The sequence below is a fragment of the Colossoma macropomum genome, unplaced genomic scaffold (genome assembly GCF_904425465.1).
Source record: "Colossoma macropomum unplaced genomic scaffold, Colossoma_macropomum, whole genome shotgun sequence".
Taxonomy (NCBI): Eukaryota; Metazoa; Chordata; class Actinopteri; order Characiformes; family Serrasalmidae; genus Colossoma; species Colossoma macropomum.
The window spans coordinates 32,475,392-32,494,515 of NW_023494788.1; the positions used below are offsets into that span (position 1 = coordinate 32,475,392).

At 37.6% G+C, this 19,124-nt stretch overlaps 1 protein-coding gene across 1 annotated transcript in view; it reads left to right on the forward strand.

Annotated features, from left to right (window-relative positions):
- LOC118807259 (teneurin-1-like) overlaps positions 1–19,124 on the forward strand; it is a 280,336-nt gene that overhangs the window by 225,863 nt on the left and 35,349 nt on the right. Inside the window, exon 22 of the mRNA XM_036569223.1 lies at positions 3,906–4,138. Coding sequence (XP_036425116.1) covers positions 3,906–4,138 — 233 coding nt within the window. The remainder of the gene's footprint in view (positions 1–3,905; positions 4,139–19,124) is intronic.

A 19,124-nucleotide genomic window follows, 5' to 3' on the forward strand; every position in this document is an offset into this window, starting at 1 on the left:
GCCCATGCTAGAAAAAGAACATTTAACAGAGGAATAGAACATTTGATGGGCTTTATTGGTTACAGATACATCTGACACTATTTCTTAATTCTACATGAATTTCAGATGCAGAGTTATTCAAAAATCAATGGGAATGCATTACACAATTTTAAACTGTAACAGATAACATTACAGAAATAACCTTCCCAAGGTTGCCTGTCTGCATGCTCGTAGTTGTCCACCTTCTATCCAGAGTAAACGTGCTCTAACTCTGCCTCAGACAACATCTAGTAACCCTCCGAAGTGTGTCTTCCTTTGCTGCACTGTCAGCCACAGGATTAGCTAGATGTGCGTTGTCAGTCAATACTCAGCTTTTATTGAGTCACCTTTGAGAGCAGGAGGTGGGGGGAAGATTTAAAGCCGATGTCATCACGGAGTGTGGAAAATGTCAGGAGTGCACCTGATATCACTGACATGTCCTGGCTGTCTGCTGCTGCGTTTGGAAAGGATTGTCCCGGCATGGCGGCGAACGTTAACATACGGCAGCAGACAGTCTTCCGGCAGATAACAACAGCTGCACGTCCCTTAGCAGACGTCCACTGCAGCTCTGATGTTTGTGAGATGGCGACAGGAGAGGGAGAGGTTTGCCTAATTACAGTTCCCCATATGAGAAGATATTTACAGAAGCAGCTTTTGCTTTTGAATGCTGGCCATTTTCTTCTGCTTCTTCTGCTTCCTCTTCAACCGAAAAACCTTGATGCTTTCACATTTTTTTGCTTATCTGCTTTTATCCATTCATGCAGGCCCCGGCGGTTCCGTTGCAGCTGATATTTCTGAAAGCTGTGACAGGTGGTGAGAAGCGCCCTCTGGGATTCTTTTACAGTCACTTTTACAGTACATGGCTGGATGGTGGCCAGGAAGGCTTTTTTGAAATGTCAAGGAGATGAAGGAGGAATATTAAGCAGAGCAATAATGAGCAGTTGCGATGTATGGGCTCTTTTTTTCTTTTCATTTCTTTCTCGGCCTTGCTTTTGTGCTTGTGTTTGGCACAAGGCATCAGTGGGAGGGGGAGACTCTTAGTTCGCCTGCTGACCTCCTTTTTTTTTTGCTCATGTGCTGCAATGCCTGCAAGTTGCCCTTTCTGATCTGCTTGGAGCTTTCAATAAAGGTTCACCTCTCCCAAATCTCCTGGCTTATCTCATGCGTCTGGCAATTTACAGTTCATTGACTTTTCGTCTCTTTTATTCCATGTATATTTTGTTTCTCAAGTAAATAAAACCTTTATTAATTATTAACACTTATGCAGCTTTCAAAGCTTTTTGCTCTGCTTGTGGGAGGCCCAAGTGCTTGCCATTCTACACTTTCGGAACAATAAACAAGGAAAGACAATACGTGTTTCCGCTACTCCGAGTAATGCTCTTCTGGTGAATGTGTAGGCTCTTGCCTGTACCTAATGCCAGAACTGAGAGTAGTGTTTTTCTGCCAGGAAACAAAACAACTATGAAATTGAAGCTTTTTTTTTCCTGTCACGCACCACTCTTTTTCTGTGATAAGTGACAGTGGTGGTTTTCCAGTAGGGAGTTGGTCCCAGATTTGTTTAAACGGTCATACCCTGACTGTTCTGGATGTGTTTTTAATTATCTTGTTTATTCTTGACCATGCCATTTTGTTTGATTGCGTCCGCCTGCACCTCAGAGGCTTGATAGTCTAATTAGATGCTTGCATTAGTACCCATAGACCACGGTTAGATGGAAAACATGGAAATCCAATGAATATATAAGCAGTGGTGAGTTAATTCATTTTTTTGTGTTGGCAGTGCCTGTATTTACCCCCTCTTTCAAAAGCTCCGGGAGCAAGGGATGATTTTTAAATGAGTCTGTGGAATGACTAAATGCTCCGAGCCGTCACACTGGGGTGCAGTCTTCATCTCAGTCGGCATGCAGTGCTCCAATACAACTTTAATGAAATCAGAAGAAAACCACAGTTTGCCACTGAATATCGCTGTGTTTATACTGGTGTAACTTACACTGAATTATGTAAAATATCGGCTTCAGTATTACAAAGGACGTGAGATTAGCATGTGGCCAACTGCTGTGGTCTAAACGTGGTGTGTGTTACATCTAGACCGCTAAATATTTGATCATGGACACTGACTTGGAGTTTGTCGATTGATCAGTTGTAGAATTACCACTAATGCTTTTCTCTCATCCAGTGCAAAAGCTTCTCATTTGTTGTAAGTGATGAGTTTTGACCCTTTCATCTACTGTTATAATTGTTCTTTTGCTATACATTTGATTTATGTTACATGATTATTCGAATGAGTTTTAATTACATGGTGAGTTTACATTCAGTATTGATTGGTTTAAGTCTTTTTCTGTTTGTTTCATTGTCAACAAGTGACAAAAGCATGGTAAAAATGTAAAACATGGTTATGATCTTAAAGCAAAACAATTCTGTATGCTCAACAGTAACTTGACAACAGTAGGCACATCATTTTAGCGCTTAGTGTTGTTTTTGCCATTCTTTTGTTAATAAATAAACAAATTACATTGCGATACATTAGTTAATAAGTAAAGTACATTGCTGTGCAATAATCAGAGAACATTTTTGTTTATTCAATTTCCAGCAAAGTGGCTATTAAGTACAAGTCATTTTTCAGTGTCAGAAACAAAACAGAAAATTACATACAAGCCTCAGTCAGTAAGTGTAATATCAAATCTATCAGTATTTAATTTGTCCACTCTTTGGTTTTGTGCACTCTGCTGCCACTATACTGCAATATACACTAAAATGCTGCTACTAACTACGTCCTTCCAATCTTAAAACCAACAAGTTACAGCTGTGTCTTCCCAAACAAAAGATGTTCCCAAAGGAGTCACTGACTTACATGCACACAAGCAACTACTGAAACACACCTTAGTCGCCTTACAAATTTCTTTCTCATGTGCATCTAAATTGGCTAAACAAGATCTTTCTGGGGTGATTAGTTATACAATATTCCACTTGTTCAAAAATTCTTTAAAAATATAAGGAAACTGGGACTCCTAATAACTGTGCTAGACCAAGTAGACCATCAAAACTGTCACCATCAAATAAAAAAAGAACTTAAAGCTTTCATCTTTAAGAGATATGAGAAAATCAAGCTCCACTTTTGCTTCAGATCTAAAAAAAAGTCTACAGATGTTTCTGTCCATCCTTCCACCGTGTGAAGCCAACTCAACGCTATAGGTCTGAAAGCATGTGTTGCTGTCAAGAAGACCCTCAACATTGTTGAATGTGTTTGGGATTACTTGGATTGTGAGAAGCAGAAAATGCAACCAACTTCTAAGACTGAACTTTACAGGTGTGGAAAAACATCCTGCAGATTTCTTTGACAAACTGAATGGGAGCTGTAATAAAGGCTAAAGGTGAATAATAAATAATAAATACATAATAAATACTGAAATGTTTTATATTATGTTTAGTTATTGTGGTTTCTGCATAATGTTTGGTTAAATATTTTTAGCATTTTTTCCTGACACTGAAAAATGAATAACTTATTGGTTGTTTTGACTGGAAATTTAATAAACTTTACACAGTACTATACATTGTTATAAATGCAATGAATTACAGTTACATTGAGTTTACATTTGTGTGTACAAAATCAAGTATGCACTTTTGACTTTTTTTTGTTGTTTCAGTGTCTGACTATGATAAAAACATCCCAACATTTTTTATCTATAAAACAAGACTACACACAACTATAACTTTTCATCTGAACATTTTCTATACTACTCACAAATATGGTATCAATAATCTGCACTTTTGACTGAATTTCTCCTCTTGTTTCAGTTAGTTATGAGTTCTTGTTGTGACTGATGATAAGTGGCTTACGATAAGTATGTTTTATTATATAAGGATTAAGTGGTTTAAATGTGCTTCTACAGCACCAGCCCAGCCCATAAGTACTACCTGGCCATGGACCCAGTGAACGAGGCTCTGTACCTGTCGGACACGAGTAGCCGGAGGGTGTACAGGCTGAAGACCTTGAGTGAGCCCAAAGATCCGGCCAAGAACATGGAGGTGGTTGCAGGCACAGGGGAGCAGTGCCTGCCGTTTGACCAGAGCCACTGCGGAGAGGGCGGAAAAGCCACAGGAGCTTCACTCAACAACCCCAGAGGTAAGTCTTTTTCTACAAGACAGATGACCATCACCAAGTCACCATCTTTCTGATGCAAGCAAACAAGTGCAGGTATTGATAGAATTCAGTATCTCAGTGTTTTCCAAAAATGTCGCTGTGTTGTGGTATTAGATCATATTTAATTTAGTAATTGTGAATATAACAAATATTGTTGCTGTAATTATTTGCACAAATAAAACATGATGAGCTCATTGATTCTTCTGCCAAAATGCTATATTATGTATATTATCAGTGGTTAATGTAAAATATCTAATTTTTCATTGGCATGGAATTCATCCATCATGTATAAATAAAATTATTTAGTGGGTGAAAATGGCATTTGTAATTTTTAAATGAAAAATCAGTCACCTTTTGAAATAACATGAATGAAATAAATAGCTATATTGGAAGTAAGAGGCAACTGACTAGTAGAATGAGTCTGGTATAGGTGTAGCTGCAGCTTTCAAACACCGCACCAGTGCACTTACTTGGATTGCTTTATTTACCTCACAGCACTACATTAAATTACACACTAAATATATGTGATTTATATGTGCAAGTCCTTTCCACATTAATAAAATATTTCAATGCAGTTTTGTCGTTTGTCGTTGTCAGTTTACTTTCTGCAGTAATTGTGTTTGTTCTTTATTTTAGTCATGTGATGTTGTAGACATTGAATGAAGTGAATTCAGTGCATTTCTTTTTTCAGTGAAAAGTGCGCAGAAGTGTTTTCAGAACACACTTGTGCACATTTTAATGTACAAGCACTATTTCCTGTATTTAACATAAAATATGGCCTGTGCAAAATTTATGGCACCTTTTATATTTTATGTTTTATTTTTTCCAGGCAAGTAAATAAACTCAGTAAACAAGTAGAAATAGTCCGCTAAAATTTGAAGGAAAATGACATATTTCATGTAGAAAATCAACAAAATCTGTAGTTTGACCAGGGGCTATTTAAAAGCATTGAACTGACTTGATTCAAATGTGTACATCAAAGCAATTACTGCCTAATATAATATATTGTAAAATATTGTATTGATATAGAACTGACATACACATGTGAATCACATAGATTCACTGCATCATGTTTCTCTCTATGATGTTTCAGTCTATACTTAAAAATAAAGGTCCTATTACATTTGTCAGAGTGTCGTTTCACTGGCAGGATGAAATTTCATGCTGTCCTTAGAGTAATTCTGCTTCTCAAGTCATAGGCTTTTGCCCAGATATTGTACTAACTAGCATGCCAGATCTGTTAATGTGGACTGTTTCCTGCTGTCAACAAACTACCTTGTACATTTGTAGAAACAATGGATAAGGGTTCTGCTGCCTGGTGTATTGCTTGTTCTGCTGTTCTGTGTGTAGATCCGTTTCCACCATCTTTGTTGTTGACGTGCTGATGAGTGACTATTTAGACATGTTTTTGAATCTTTAATTTCCCTTTTTTCTCATTAGATGACATCTCATTAGATGAGGTTGTGCTGAATCAATTTATGTGTGTGTGTGTGTTTGTGAATTTTATGTATTACACAAGATAAAATACTAGATGTTGCTGTTAAAAATGAAAAACACAAAGGTGCCCTGTGTGACCTGTATTTCTATTCATTCATCTATACATTTACATGTTGAGTTTTTTGTGACACAAACTAAATAATAATCTTTGGAATGTTTTGGCTGTTCGTTTTACAAATCAAGATAAATGCAACTGTATTGTGAAACCATGTTAAAAATGGAAAAGAAAGAAGTTAACTGATGAGGACAAAAATGTGAATTTCATGTTGAAAAAACGCGATCTCCTGATGATAGGGCCAACACTTAGACAGTTGCGTCACTTGGAAGCCCTATTTGCATTTTGAGCTGGAGCACTTAGGAAATGACATACAGTGCATTTAGCTACATGTAACCCTATGCAAAAACCCCAAACATCTTCTTGGTTGAATTAGGCAGCCAAAGCTTAATTGAGCTTAATTAAATAGTTTAATTGATAGGCATGAATTGCCATTGATTACCTACTGCTGTAGACTCTTATCAGCTGCTGTGGTACTTAAAATGAGCTAATTAAGAGGGCTCGAGACATGCCGGTGTTAGGAGGTCGGCCTTTACAGGATTCAGAGTGGTCCTCTAGAGGGACGCACACATATGGTGTGTGACCTCTATAATGCTAATAGTCTGTGCTCTTCTCTAGTCCTGTAACAGCCGTCTCTCTCACTGCTCACTCAAGATTATTTTTTATTTGCAGCTCCATTCTTTCCCTAGGCAACGTCTGAAACATTGGTTGTCAGAATACAAAGGCTTATGGCCTGATTGTTATAACAAATTTATCCCACTGAAGTACCAGCAACCCCTGTTTCTCCAAGAGTTCTCTGGCTAGAGGGAAAAAAACCTTTCTGCAACAGCTTATTTGTTTAATTCTTATGCTCAGGGCCATTAATGCTTTGGAACAGGTCCAGATAAGACCAATTTAAAAACCCTTAGGCATGGTTTTGTGGACACTGAATAAGCCTATAGTCCTAGGCTAAAAATGAGTTCCCGCAGAGAGATTTTGTTGGCAGTATTTAGTCCCAAAGTGCCCTATCTGTAATGCTGTAATGGTTAGTGAGCACAGCTCTACATATATATAGGGATTGCCTAACTAGTTGATTTATTTATTTATTTCTGAGAAATCTTGCATCTGTGTTTACTGACACAGCGGGACCTTAGCCTCACAACTACACTTGTTCTCTTTCGTTAGAGTTCTGTCCTTTAGATGCTTCACAAGATATGTTTTTATGGTACAACTGCAAAAACACTCATTGATACTTTAGTTCTTCAAGCAAGGGAAAGTTTGTGCAATTAAACAAAGGGGTTGATATACCTGAGGTCATAATGAAACCTTGTATGTCCAAAATATTTAAAGTGGTAGGGAGGCTTTTAACCCTGTTAAACCTGACATTCAGGCAGCAATGCATTTGGACATTTTGGTGACATCCCTTTTGACTTGTTTAAATTCTTCAGTGGAGGAGTTACGGTGCAAATTTTCTGTGCGCTACCATGTTTCATATCACTATATAAAAGATACAGGAAGCTACCTGGCTGCCTCAGTTCTTTACCCCAGTTTCTATCTAAAGATAGAAGCGCTGTTTTCTTTACAATTTTGTTTGGCGACCAAGGTAAGAGCTACACTAGCTAGCTTGATTGTATTTATTAGAATATAGACCAGTAGCTCAGCTTTCAGTTATAATTGGTTGACCCCACAGGGATTCCCAGTGGTTGTATGGCATATTTGAGTAATGCATGCTGAGTATTGTGGTGAGAGAACTTCGACGAATGATAACACATCATATTCAGAATTTTTGATAGAAAATCCAGAATCCTGGCTGAGCCTGAGGAACATGATGCCCTATGGAATACTGCATTACACGACTAATAAAACCGTTAAACTCGAATTCTATTACTTTTTAATTCCTCCATAGTTCCATTTGTTAAAGAATGTAAAGGAAAAAATGAAGTCACATCATTTTGATAAGACGATAATATGTACTATGCAGGGCTTTTAAAGCAACCAAAAAATAAACAAATAATGTTTACAAATATCTGTTCTTGTTAAAAGCATGGAGAGATACTTTAAACTTTAATGAAGGGAGATATGCATGTCACAATGCACCTGAACAAATCAGTCCAACCTCCTTTCGCCAGCAGCAGATCCCGTGTGGCTCTGCATCAAGTCATTTTCATTTCAGAGGGCTAGCTCTTATCATGTTAAAGTTAATTTGATGGGCTCACACACACTCCCTTTGAGGTTTGCTGGCCATGAAAATGGTTTCCTCCCCCAACAACCCTGACCTGTGCACGTCTGAAGAAGCCTCCACTATACTTGAACCCCCTAAGCTCAAGGTTAGCTGATGGATGATGCTCTGTAGGCACAGGTCCCTTGGTTGTAGACCTAGATTAGTGGCCCAAGGTAGAACCTTTAGTGCATCCCTTTTTGCGTTCAGTCAGAGACCTTAAAAAATTCATTACATCCATCCAGCAAGCTGGACAAAAGTAATCAATCTTGAGGAGCAAGTGAAAACCATGTACCATTTGATTTTCATATCTTACTGTTGGAGCGTTTGTAATGAGCCGAAAATATGGGAGAAAAATGAAAGGCTTATCTTTTAGTTAACCAGGAGTTATTTATTTATTTACTTATTTATTTTTTGAAGATTCATTTGAGTCACAGGCATTGATCCTCTTGCTGAATCAGTCTTTCCCCCACCCCGTCCTATTGCCAGCTGATGCGCTGCCCAGATAGTTTGGAACATTGCGTTTATCTGCTACAAATGAAGCCGCCGCTGTATGTGTCTCCTCTCTGCATCTCAATGTTTTGCCACTGTGTTCACTGAGCTGTGCTGCAATTTCTCATCACATTCCCGCCCGAGGAAGCCTCAGAGGGCTCCGCTTCATTCTCACCGAGCTCGTATTGCATTCGTTTTGGGGTTAACATTTGCCCTTGAAAGCTTTCACATCTTAATGAAATGCATGGATTTGTTTTTGTTTTTTCTTTCTTCAACTGGAGTGAATGTAAAGCTATGCTTTCCCCAGAGCTAATTAACACTATACATATAACTCCAGAGGAACCAGAGAGAGAGAGAGAGAGAGAGAGAGAGAGAGAGAGAGAATCTCTTTGTTTTTTTTTTTCTCATGTTTTGGCTCAAAAAGACCATTTGAGTATCAGAGGAATATAGTTAGCTCATGCCTTGCTGTTACAACTGGATGATTTGTGTGTAGATTCTTTGTTATTTGTCTCTGCTTTTATTTTGTGTTCGAGATCAAACACAGTCTTTATTAGCCTGCGATGCGTGAGTTGAGTTTGAGCCGAGCTTGAGAATAACGACCACAGCCAGGCTATGTCCGGCCCGCAAGGAGATGCATTAGCGTATTTTGGTTGGGACGTGGCCCCTCTTATCTGCGCTGGTGTGGTGCGGGATCAGCTTAGCTTGCGCTGTGGAGAGTGGCACCAGGCAGAAAGGTCCTGCAGATCCGCCTTTGCCCGTTCTGCCAGCCTCCCTCAGCCACAGAGGTGGCAGACTAATGCCTTTATCTAGTGCTAACACACAGTCGTCACGTCTCTCCTTTCACCAGGGCTCCCCCCCTCACCCCCACCCCCCTTCATTCCTATCTCTGAGTCAACGCCATTACAGCGCTCCGACAGATGGAAGGTGAGTTTTTTAAAGCCACATTTTTGATGCAAGAGGTAGTGCAGGTCGTGGCGGATAGCAAGAAAAGCACTTCTGAGGCAGAAACACGAGCCAAAATACGCCCCAAAAATATGCTAGGCAGAAGTGCTGTCAGTGTCATGGCCGCCAAGTCCTGAATGAATATGACAGGTCGCATCAGGATGATACGGCAGGAGGAAGGAGCGAAACTAAAGTAATTTATAGCAACGCCGACGACAGGCAGGTGAATGGAAGCTGAGAGAGATAGCGGATTAACTCTTGAGGAATGCATGAGATGAATCACAAGGCCTTTTTTATTTTTATTTATTTCTTTACTTATTCATTTTTACCCAAATTTAAAAAAGTACAGCTTATATGTGCATAGAAAAACCTCCTGCAGTCAGCGCTCCCTGGGCTATTTTTGTCACACTGGACCACATTAACCTAGATGCTGGTTTGACTTCCCTACTCTGTCCCATGGTGATGTGGTTTTCTCACCACACTGCTGTAAAAAGGCTTAGTGAAGCATGACCACAGTACAGCAGTCGGGCACCTTCTCTAGGGGATGAGTTGTTGTTGTTTTATCATGTTTGGTTTTGTGGGTTTATTCCTATCTTTACCAAACAGAACATAAGCAAATTGACATATTATTTCTGCAGTTCTGTAACAGGGCATCAAAACATCAAAAGCCATGCATTTGCAGTGTTGGGGGTAACAGAGTGCAAAGTTACACAGTACAGTAATGTGATTACTTATTCCTGTAGCAAGGTAGTGTATTGCATTACAGTTTAAATAATTTATAGACCTCAAAATGTTTGGTGTACATTCACCAACAGTAAGGATTTTCTTTGTATGTTTTACAATATTTTACAATATTTTACAATATTGCAGTCTGTAATCTAAAGTGAGCACACGTCAGTGTATATAAATATGCATGAATGCCCATAAGTCATTTACAAACTTCTTTACACAAAATAGGAAATATTAGTCCATAAACAAACTCAATAAACACTCCTGTTCTTCCTGCTTTGACGCTACCATTTGTGACTGAATACCAGACCACTGTAAAGGATACTGGCGTAAGTTTATTCAACTTAAGACAAAAACAAGCACTGCAAACACAACATGAAACAGATGATGCCAGATGAGGGCAAACTAAAAGCTGCTTATACCAAAGACAAGAACAGAAACACTTGTGAAAGGAGGAGTAACAAACTTGTAAAAACTACTGATAAAGCGATGCTACTCGGGAGGAGATGGGAGACGGTGGAGCAAGGAACAGGACAGTGTGACATCACTTTTGATTAGGGGCTGCAAAAATAACTTATTTGTCAATTGTAAACCACGATCAAGTAACTTGTCTTACAGAGCAATGTCAATGTATGAATTAATGATAAATAACTCTAAAGACGTATTTAGTTCATGATTATTATAGTTTGTGAGTCGATTATTAAACAGCAACTTACAGGAGTTTGTAAAATATCATTATTATAAGAGTTACTCAGACAAAAATCAGTAAAGACACTTACTGACTCAGACTGGTAGTAGTAACCAGGCTTGGCAATGTTTATGGCACAAATATAGCCATTTCATTTACTACCCAAAACCTCCAGTGAGTCTACATGTGTCTTCTGAGTTTTTGTAATGCTGACAATATGAAATAGTTGTAAATCTAAAAAAATGTTTTCTTTAGAGGATTTCTTTCTTTTGCCTTACAACACCCTGCGTGTACTGCATGTATTTAAAAAAAAATATTTAGGTCTTTTCAGAATGAGCTTAAAACAATATCTCAAGCATCAGGCAGCATATATGTAACCATTTCATGTAATAGCTTTCTGCAATGGAGCTTTTAGAGGCATTAAACTCTTCAGACGACTGGTTCCTATCACCGCTACTGTGAACAATTCTGACTTGGTTTCTCTATAATGGAGCATTTCACATAAAACCACTGTGAATTACTATGTTTACATCTTAATGATTTAATTATGCAGAAAATTAGAAAATTCAGTGGACTTTCCACAGCTATGGTTGTCTGTCTGACTGAATGCTCCACCATTCCTACACGAATGCAATTCAAGTAATGGTTGCTTCACATCTATTTACAATGAGTTCATTAACTTATGTTATTTTGCTGTTAAATATTTTTTTTTTTATTAATGGTAATTATTAAGTGATTGCATTTTATTAAGGCTATTCACTAATTTGTGGGATTTCTCTACACATATGGGCTGCTTAACTGCCCCTTCCTATGCATGACACTGAAAATGAGCAAGATATCATGATGGGTCCTACAGGAAGAAATCTACTTTAGATTTTGTCCATGAAGATTTTATTTAGAGACGGCTGTTTTTGAAGTGTGTCTGCTGGCTAGTTTCTTTGCTTTCAAACAGCATCAGTCATTCAAGATTTAGGGAGAACTGATTCTGACTTGCTAAAAGGCAGAGATATTGGCAGGCCTTTTAATTTATGTTTACTGTGATTGACTATTTCTTTCTTTTTACAGAGTAACATAGAAGCAAATTTGCACGTAATTGTAATTTGTAATGGATTACTTTTTGCATTACCACCCCAAGGCTGTTCTTTTGAGAGAAGTGTGACCACTTGGTTTATATAGGCTATCAGATTATTATATGTAACAATTATTTGGTTTCTGACTGCTTTGCACTAGAGAAATCTATTTGGTCTGTCAGCAGAAAAGCAGGAGCTGGAGCTGATCTAACATTGTCAAATAACACTTTGCACATAAATAATGAATTACAAGTTGAGCGCACATTTTTAGCTCATTTAACACACTCCATCCCAGTGATGTATTGCGTCTGTCATGTTATCTATGATTTTCCACTTGCTGCATGAAAAAAGAACAAAAAAAAAAAAAACATTGTGGCAAGAAGCTTGCCCAGGGGGGCGTTTAAGATGTTTGGATTTGAATGCATGGACCATCTTATGAGGGATTACTTAAGCTCACTGTTTGCTAAATCAAGGAGTGAATCAATAAAGGGTGCCAGGAGGCTCTAAGACAGTGTTCCGTCACTGTCATGCACGGGCTGCCACTCGTCCTGTGCAATTGTGGCCGCCAACTTGATTGACAGAACTATGGCTTGAATAAGACAAGAAGATGGGGCATGGCAGCACAGTTACACACGCTTAGTTCACTACAACCTGATGCTGTCAGACGCCTCCCCTGGCCAGCACAAGCCACCAAGATAACCACAGTCAAAGGTTTGCTTAATTTGTGGCAAACTGGTTGTTGGGAGATTTTAAGCAAGTGCTTGATGTCTAGGGACCATATGTTGGGTCCACTACAGTGGTTCTCTAGACTGTTATCTGAAGCATTTATGACAACATAAGAATTCCTTTCTAATACTTTCAAAATGTATTCCACTACAGATTATTAATTACATGTCAAAAAGTGTCATGTGTAACCTAATGTGTAACCGAAGGATTACTATATTAAAGTAATGTAATCAGATTACTGTTCATCACTTTTGGATTAATTGTCCTGTTAAAGTCATATTATGTAATGAGTTCAAAGAAATTTCAACAAGATGTCTTTAAACAAGGAGAACAGGAAAAACTCATTGTTTATGAGACAAAAATAGATTATAGATAATATAATTGCCAAGGCAATGCCAGTGACATAGCCAGAATTTCCCGCTAGGGCAAGCTAAGAAGCATTATGTCTCAGAGATATCGCTATAGTGAAGTTCGCAACAATTAACCCCTTAACATTCTTGGCTTATTACATACTGAGGCTGATTATTTATTAACTACAGGGACTTCAATGCAAACTAATGGAGCTTTTCTTAGGTTATAGAAGTGTATAATTAAACATTGCTTGGTAAGAGTTTAACTCGCTTCCTTGTTGTTCTTTTTTATTCAGAACTGAACTTTGCTATGCTTTACCATTGTCAACTTTACTGCTTACTTAGCTCACTGTAGCTATATGAGGAGAAGCCTACGCTAGTAAAAAGTACAGCTAAGGGTAAGCTCCTACAGTCAGGAGAAACAGTGGAGCAAAAAGTGTTGTTCTGCGCTTCATAGATAGCATTTGCTTTGGTAATAATAAGAAAAAAAAGCTTTTAATTTTGACATGTTTATGTCTCATTAAAAAACAAAAATAGTAGAATATAGAGAGGAAAGATATCCTTTGCTTCCCACAAAGAAGGCAAAGGGTGCCATTGAATCAACCACTTTACATTTTGGATAAGCGAAAGCATTGTGGAGACTTCACACAGGTTTCTGTAGTCCAGTTTGAGCTGATTTTGGAGATGCAGCACCATACTGGATGAAGCAGGAGACAAACCAATCCTTTTGATGTTTGCTAAAAGTTGTATTTGCTGAGACCTAACTGTCCAGTCAGCCCTGGATGTGACAACCACAGAGACAATAAACATCAGTGGAGTGAGATGTAGTGAATTTCACCTACGAAATCAAAGAAAACAATCACTTTTTGCCATCCAAAAAATGGTGTTTGGTGTGTGAGTGGTAATGCAAACCTGCTAGTAATCACCCTATTTTTATAATGTATCTATAATATGACTTTTTTTTGTAAACGTAATGGATTACAGTTGCCTTTTTTGTGTAATGATGCCATTAAATGTGTTCTGTTACTACCCAACCCTGGTTAGCACAAAGACATGAGCTTATACTGAAAACAGTTATTCATTTCATTTCATATAATGCATCAACACACTTATTGTCAGAAGTAAATACACTGAAAGGCAGGCATGTCTAGGTGTAATGCATTTTATTCATGAGGAAATGATATATACGTTTGGACCAAGCAAATTCAATGAATTTGCAGTGTAGGTGTTTTTTCAGTGTAGGATGGTTAGCACAAACATGCAGGATCTTAATTACCTACAGTTTTAAGTAAAAAGTCTGTTGTACTCATCACTGGTTTGGATTACATGAGAGGATTATAATACACCATGAAAGGCAGTGTGTTACAGTAAAGGGTTTTAAAATCATTGTAAAACCTGCTCAAGTGACACAATATGATAAAATACATCAATAAATGATTTATTTTACTTAATAACAATTACAATAAAATTCCCCTAATTTAAAGTTACATTTAAAGTCTGTGTAAAGGTGCCTTAGAAAAGTCAGTGTAAATGGGCCTTAATATGCCTTAGAAAATAATAGCTGAAAACGTGTGAAAAGACTGTGAACTATGTAGTACTGAACTGTGGTGTTAGACTGGTAGATTGTTTTTCATTTTTTTGTGTTATTTTGTGTTCTGAAATCATGGCTCGATGATGCACTGGAGCCATATTTGGCATAACCCCTCCCCATAACACTATTACCTTATAAAAACTACAGTGCTACCCTCACTAACCTTGGCTAAGCTAAAGGTGCTGTCAGCCAGCCGGCCTACTGTAGCCCCTTCGGGCTATTTTAGCTAGGTCAGTGCTCAGCGGCTAGATTTCACACTGCGAGCCCTGCCTCCCATTCCGGCTCAACGCCCCCCCTCAGAGAGCACCTACCTCACTAACTTAAGCTAGGCTAACGGCAATATCAGCTACACGATACGTTGAGTAGCCAAGCTTACCAGACTCAAAACCTATGCGAGGTTAGTGCACTGTGTCTCCAGGTGAGATAGGATGGCTGCTTACAGAACAGGGCGAACAGGCTACAGGCTACTACTTCTCTGTTAGGTTATGCTAGCTATGCCTTGCATGAACAGGAGAAGAAAACAAAAAGAATGAAAAGAGCGAAGTTGATTCCCGGGTAGATAAGTGTCCTCTGGCTCCGAATTGAATTCTGGCTCTGGTGGCTCAAACATAAATGGCTGTACAAGTGCAATATAACTGCTAAACGAAGCATCCATTTTTGAGGTGATTGTGGTATTTGACACTTGAGAGGGGCTGCACTTTCCCATGATTCGGCATGGTTTTAGTGCCTTCAGCAGATACAACCCCAAGTGTTTCATAGTGGAGAATCCTCTAATTTTTTATGATTTTGAATTTTTTATTTTATATACTTGATATATAATATATATTTTTTATATACTTGATATATACAAATTTGGCTGGGTCATTAATGACACATTTTTCTGTGTGGTGACAAACTCAGAACACATATTTTTTACTGCTTTACATTGACCTTTCTTTCAGTGTATTCTATTATAAAGTCCTTTGTTTCTTTTGCCTCATTTTTGGGGGTTCAAAGAACATATATATATATATATATATATATATATATATATATATATATATATATATATATTTTAACCACTTTAACAGAATTCACTGTTCTTGGCATGTATGTAGCAGGAACTACAAAATATGGCTACATTTTAAAAATAAGTTGTTTTTTCTTAAAAAAAACAAGGTATGAAGTTTTTTAATAACTTTAATAATTAAAATAACTTCTTATTTGAGTTTATTGAACAACAGAATGTCAGATTATTGTTCTAATTACTCACTATTAGAATTTTAATTATAGTTCCTGTCTCAGAATATTAAGCCTGGTAAGTAAAACCACCATTTTTTACAGTGTAGCTGCTTTATGTGATTTTACACCCCTGAATTTCACCACAAAGACAAGTTTGAAAATGACCACATTTTCTGGAAGATTTAACCCTTAGAAGTCTAGAGTTATTCATGTCTTTTACCTACGTTGTATAAAATGTTTTGTCAGTTAAACCTAAAAACAATACTTTGAATAGTAATGAGTAGTTTAACTGATTTTTTCACCTCATATAAACACTTTGAATAAAGCAATGGAATGCGAAATTTTAGTTTAGATGAAAAAAAGCAGTATTTTACATCAATTCAAACCTTAAAATTCCAATTAGCCCTGTTCCACTTTTTACAGTAACTGCCTAATTGGAATTACAATTGTAACAATTGTGATTACACAATTACACAAGTACAATTACATAATTAGTGGTGGAAAACCAAATTTTAAATGTAAACAATGTCAAAGTTTCAAAACATACCATACCCAGTCTATATGATCTATACAACCATAGATTCACACAAATGTTATAAGATTAAGTGAACCTCAGGGAAAAATATAAAGTGCAAGAAAAGTGTGGGATATGTGCCCTTTAAAGTTGATTTACATTATATATGTGTAGACTTTTTTTTTTTGTTTTGATGATGATGACAAAGACATAGCAAAAAAAGAATGCACACAAATGTGGTAATGACTGAACATTTCAACATGATTTCTGTGCTTGTATCAATGAGCTACAATTGACAACCTTTGACAAGTAACCTCAGTAATTTTGTTTTTTCTTTTGTTCTTTTTATTTTGTAACCATATCTCTCTTGGAGAAGATTCAGTTTCTCCATCGCACTATATCAGTTTAAGCTGTGCCCCACACAGACTGATTTTTAACCTTCTTCAACTAATGCGGCCATGGAGACCGTTCCTGTGTCATGTTGGATGAGGACTCCTCTCATTCATGGGCTGAAGTCACAGTGTCCCTGAACACCAGGAGACTGTTAGAGTAGTAGCTCTTTTTATTTGTGCCACATTACAGAGTGGAATGGGTTTGATGTGTGCATGGGGGAGACATGGCACATGCACCTTCTTCTAAGTGTTGCAGGATTGTCATTGATAGAAGCTGCCCTGTTAGCCTTTTTGGACTTCTAGAACTCAATGTTACGATTAATCTGTCCAAGCTCTGTCCACAAATGCATTCTTTTATAGCAGTTGTTGGACAGGCTAGACAGACCATTGCCAACGTCCCAAGACAAGGAGAAATTGAACAAAAAGGACCTAATTATTAATTTCATGTGAACAGGCACACTGTTAAGTAAGCCTGTACCTGACGCATACCCAAGCTACTGTGGCAACAGTCCCCAGTCATGCTAAAACTTGTTTATCACTGGTTTAAAAGTTGTTTGTTTATTCATTATTATTATAAATCATAGCAAGACAGCAGTATTCCCACATGCAAACATAACTGAACATTTAAACATACTGGGTGATGTGATATCCTTCTTTAATATTACATTTATTGTGCCTAGCATAGATAAGATTGTTCTAGAAATGTGGCTAAATGTGTGCTGGTTTAATGTGCTCAGTGTTGGCAGATAGACATTGTGCTTGTACAAATAGCCACCTATATTAAGGTGTACATTTTTAGGACATCAGGTTTCATATGTGAAAAAAAATCACTTTGTGTCTCAGGAAAAACATGTTAAATTGGGTAAGAAATCATGTCTCAGCTCTCATACATCAGGCATGCCTTTTCAAAAGATTGACATGGATTGGCTTTAGAGAAAAAGGCATCATGCTGCATTCACTTTGCACTAAAAAAACATCTTTCCACACCTCATAGCAGTTCACGATCTGCTGTGGCATTAATCTACACAAACATTAGCATGGCGAGAGCTTTAGCAATGTAGATAGTTTAAGTGGGGAAAGCATTCATGGCTCCAAAAAATGGCATCCGTGGCTCCCAAAAAAATCAGTATCCAGTTTATTTTACTGTTGCAGTTGATGGCAAAAGTTGGGAGAATTGAACTCCTGATAAAACGTTACACTGCGCTCTGCGGAGCACTGCCGCTGGTGGTGGCAGAATTTTTCATCGCGGCTCCATTAAAATAAATGGAACATCCGGTTAGCAGTTGTCCGTTTACTGCCAACATGTGAACGCAGCATCAGGCTAAGCTAAGTGACCACAAACTCTCAAATTGTAAAGTTTGTGTGTTCAGTTTAGTTTTTCCTTATTAGATTACAGTTACAGTTGTGAAATTGTAAAGATGACAGTATAGTGAACCACAACTTTTACTGAACTGCACTTTATGATGTTCTTTTATTTGACAAAGATTAAGCTTTAACTTATACACTATGACTGTGTCCTCTTGTCAGCTTTGTAAGGTCACAAAATTATTTGATGAAAAGGTAAAGGGAAAAAAAAACAGCCTTGATTAACCATTAATCATGGTTACTTTCCACACAGTACTGAGTAAGCAGACTCTGTTACTGGCACAAGCCTACTGTTAAGACAGATAGAGTGTAGCTTCTTTTGTTGAATAATCTCACCCTGACAGCAAGCATCTAACACTGAATCATCATTTACCTTTATAGAGACTTTGTGTGGCTTATCTTTTTTTCTTGGGATCTGTAGATTTCTCTGTCTGTTTGTTTCTCTCCTTCACTGTCACAGACTTGTAACTTGTCTTTATTGATATAGAAGAATGCAAAAACTAATGCTTTCTCTTTTTTTTTTTGCTTTTTACTTTTTTAAATAGTAAGTGTGATGGGAAAAATGTTGTCAGTGGCTCTCCAACGCTCAGCCAACATTTATGAGGGTATTGTTAAACTGTCATTCTGTGGTCTTTTGGCTGGATGTGGGCAATATCTAAAATAAATTAACTTGATTTTGTCTAGTTAAAAATCACAATTATCGCCACATCCACCCCCCACCCCACCCCCTAAATCAATACAGATGGTCCACTGCAGCTTACACCAACTTTCTGTTCTATTTTTAGTGTATATGGTTTATTTTTAGTGTGTAAGGTGCAATTTGTAAGATTTTTAGTGTAAAACATTCCAAAATGAACTAAAATGATCAACATAATATGATGAAATAGCAGTTTATAACATTATGTCAAAGACGTCTGTGTATAGTTTCGCAAAAATATCTACTGAGGTTACCATGCTAATTGCTAACCAGCTGTCCCTGGCCCGTCCTGTCTTCTAATACCACTTTGTACCTCAAGAGGCGATAGTGAGTCACTGTAGCATTGAGAAAACGCAACGATGGCTGAAGCTTTTGGCAAATAACCTTTATCACCACCACCATAAATAGTGACATAAATTAAAAGAAGTGACATTAAAAAGAA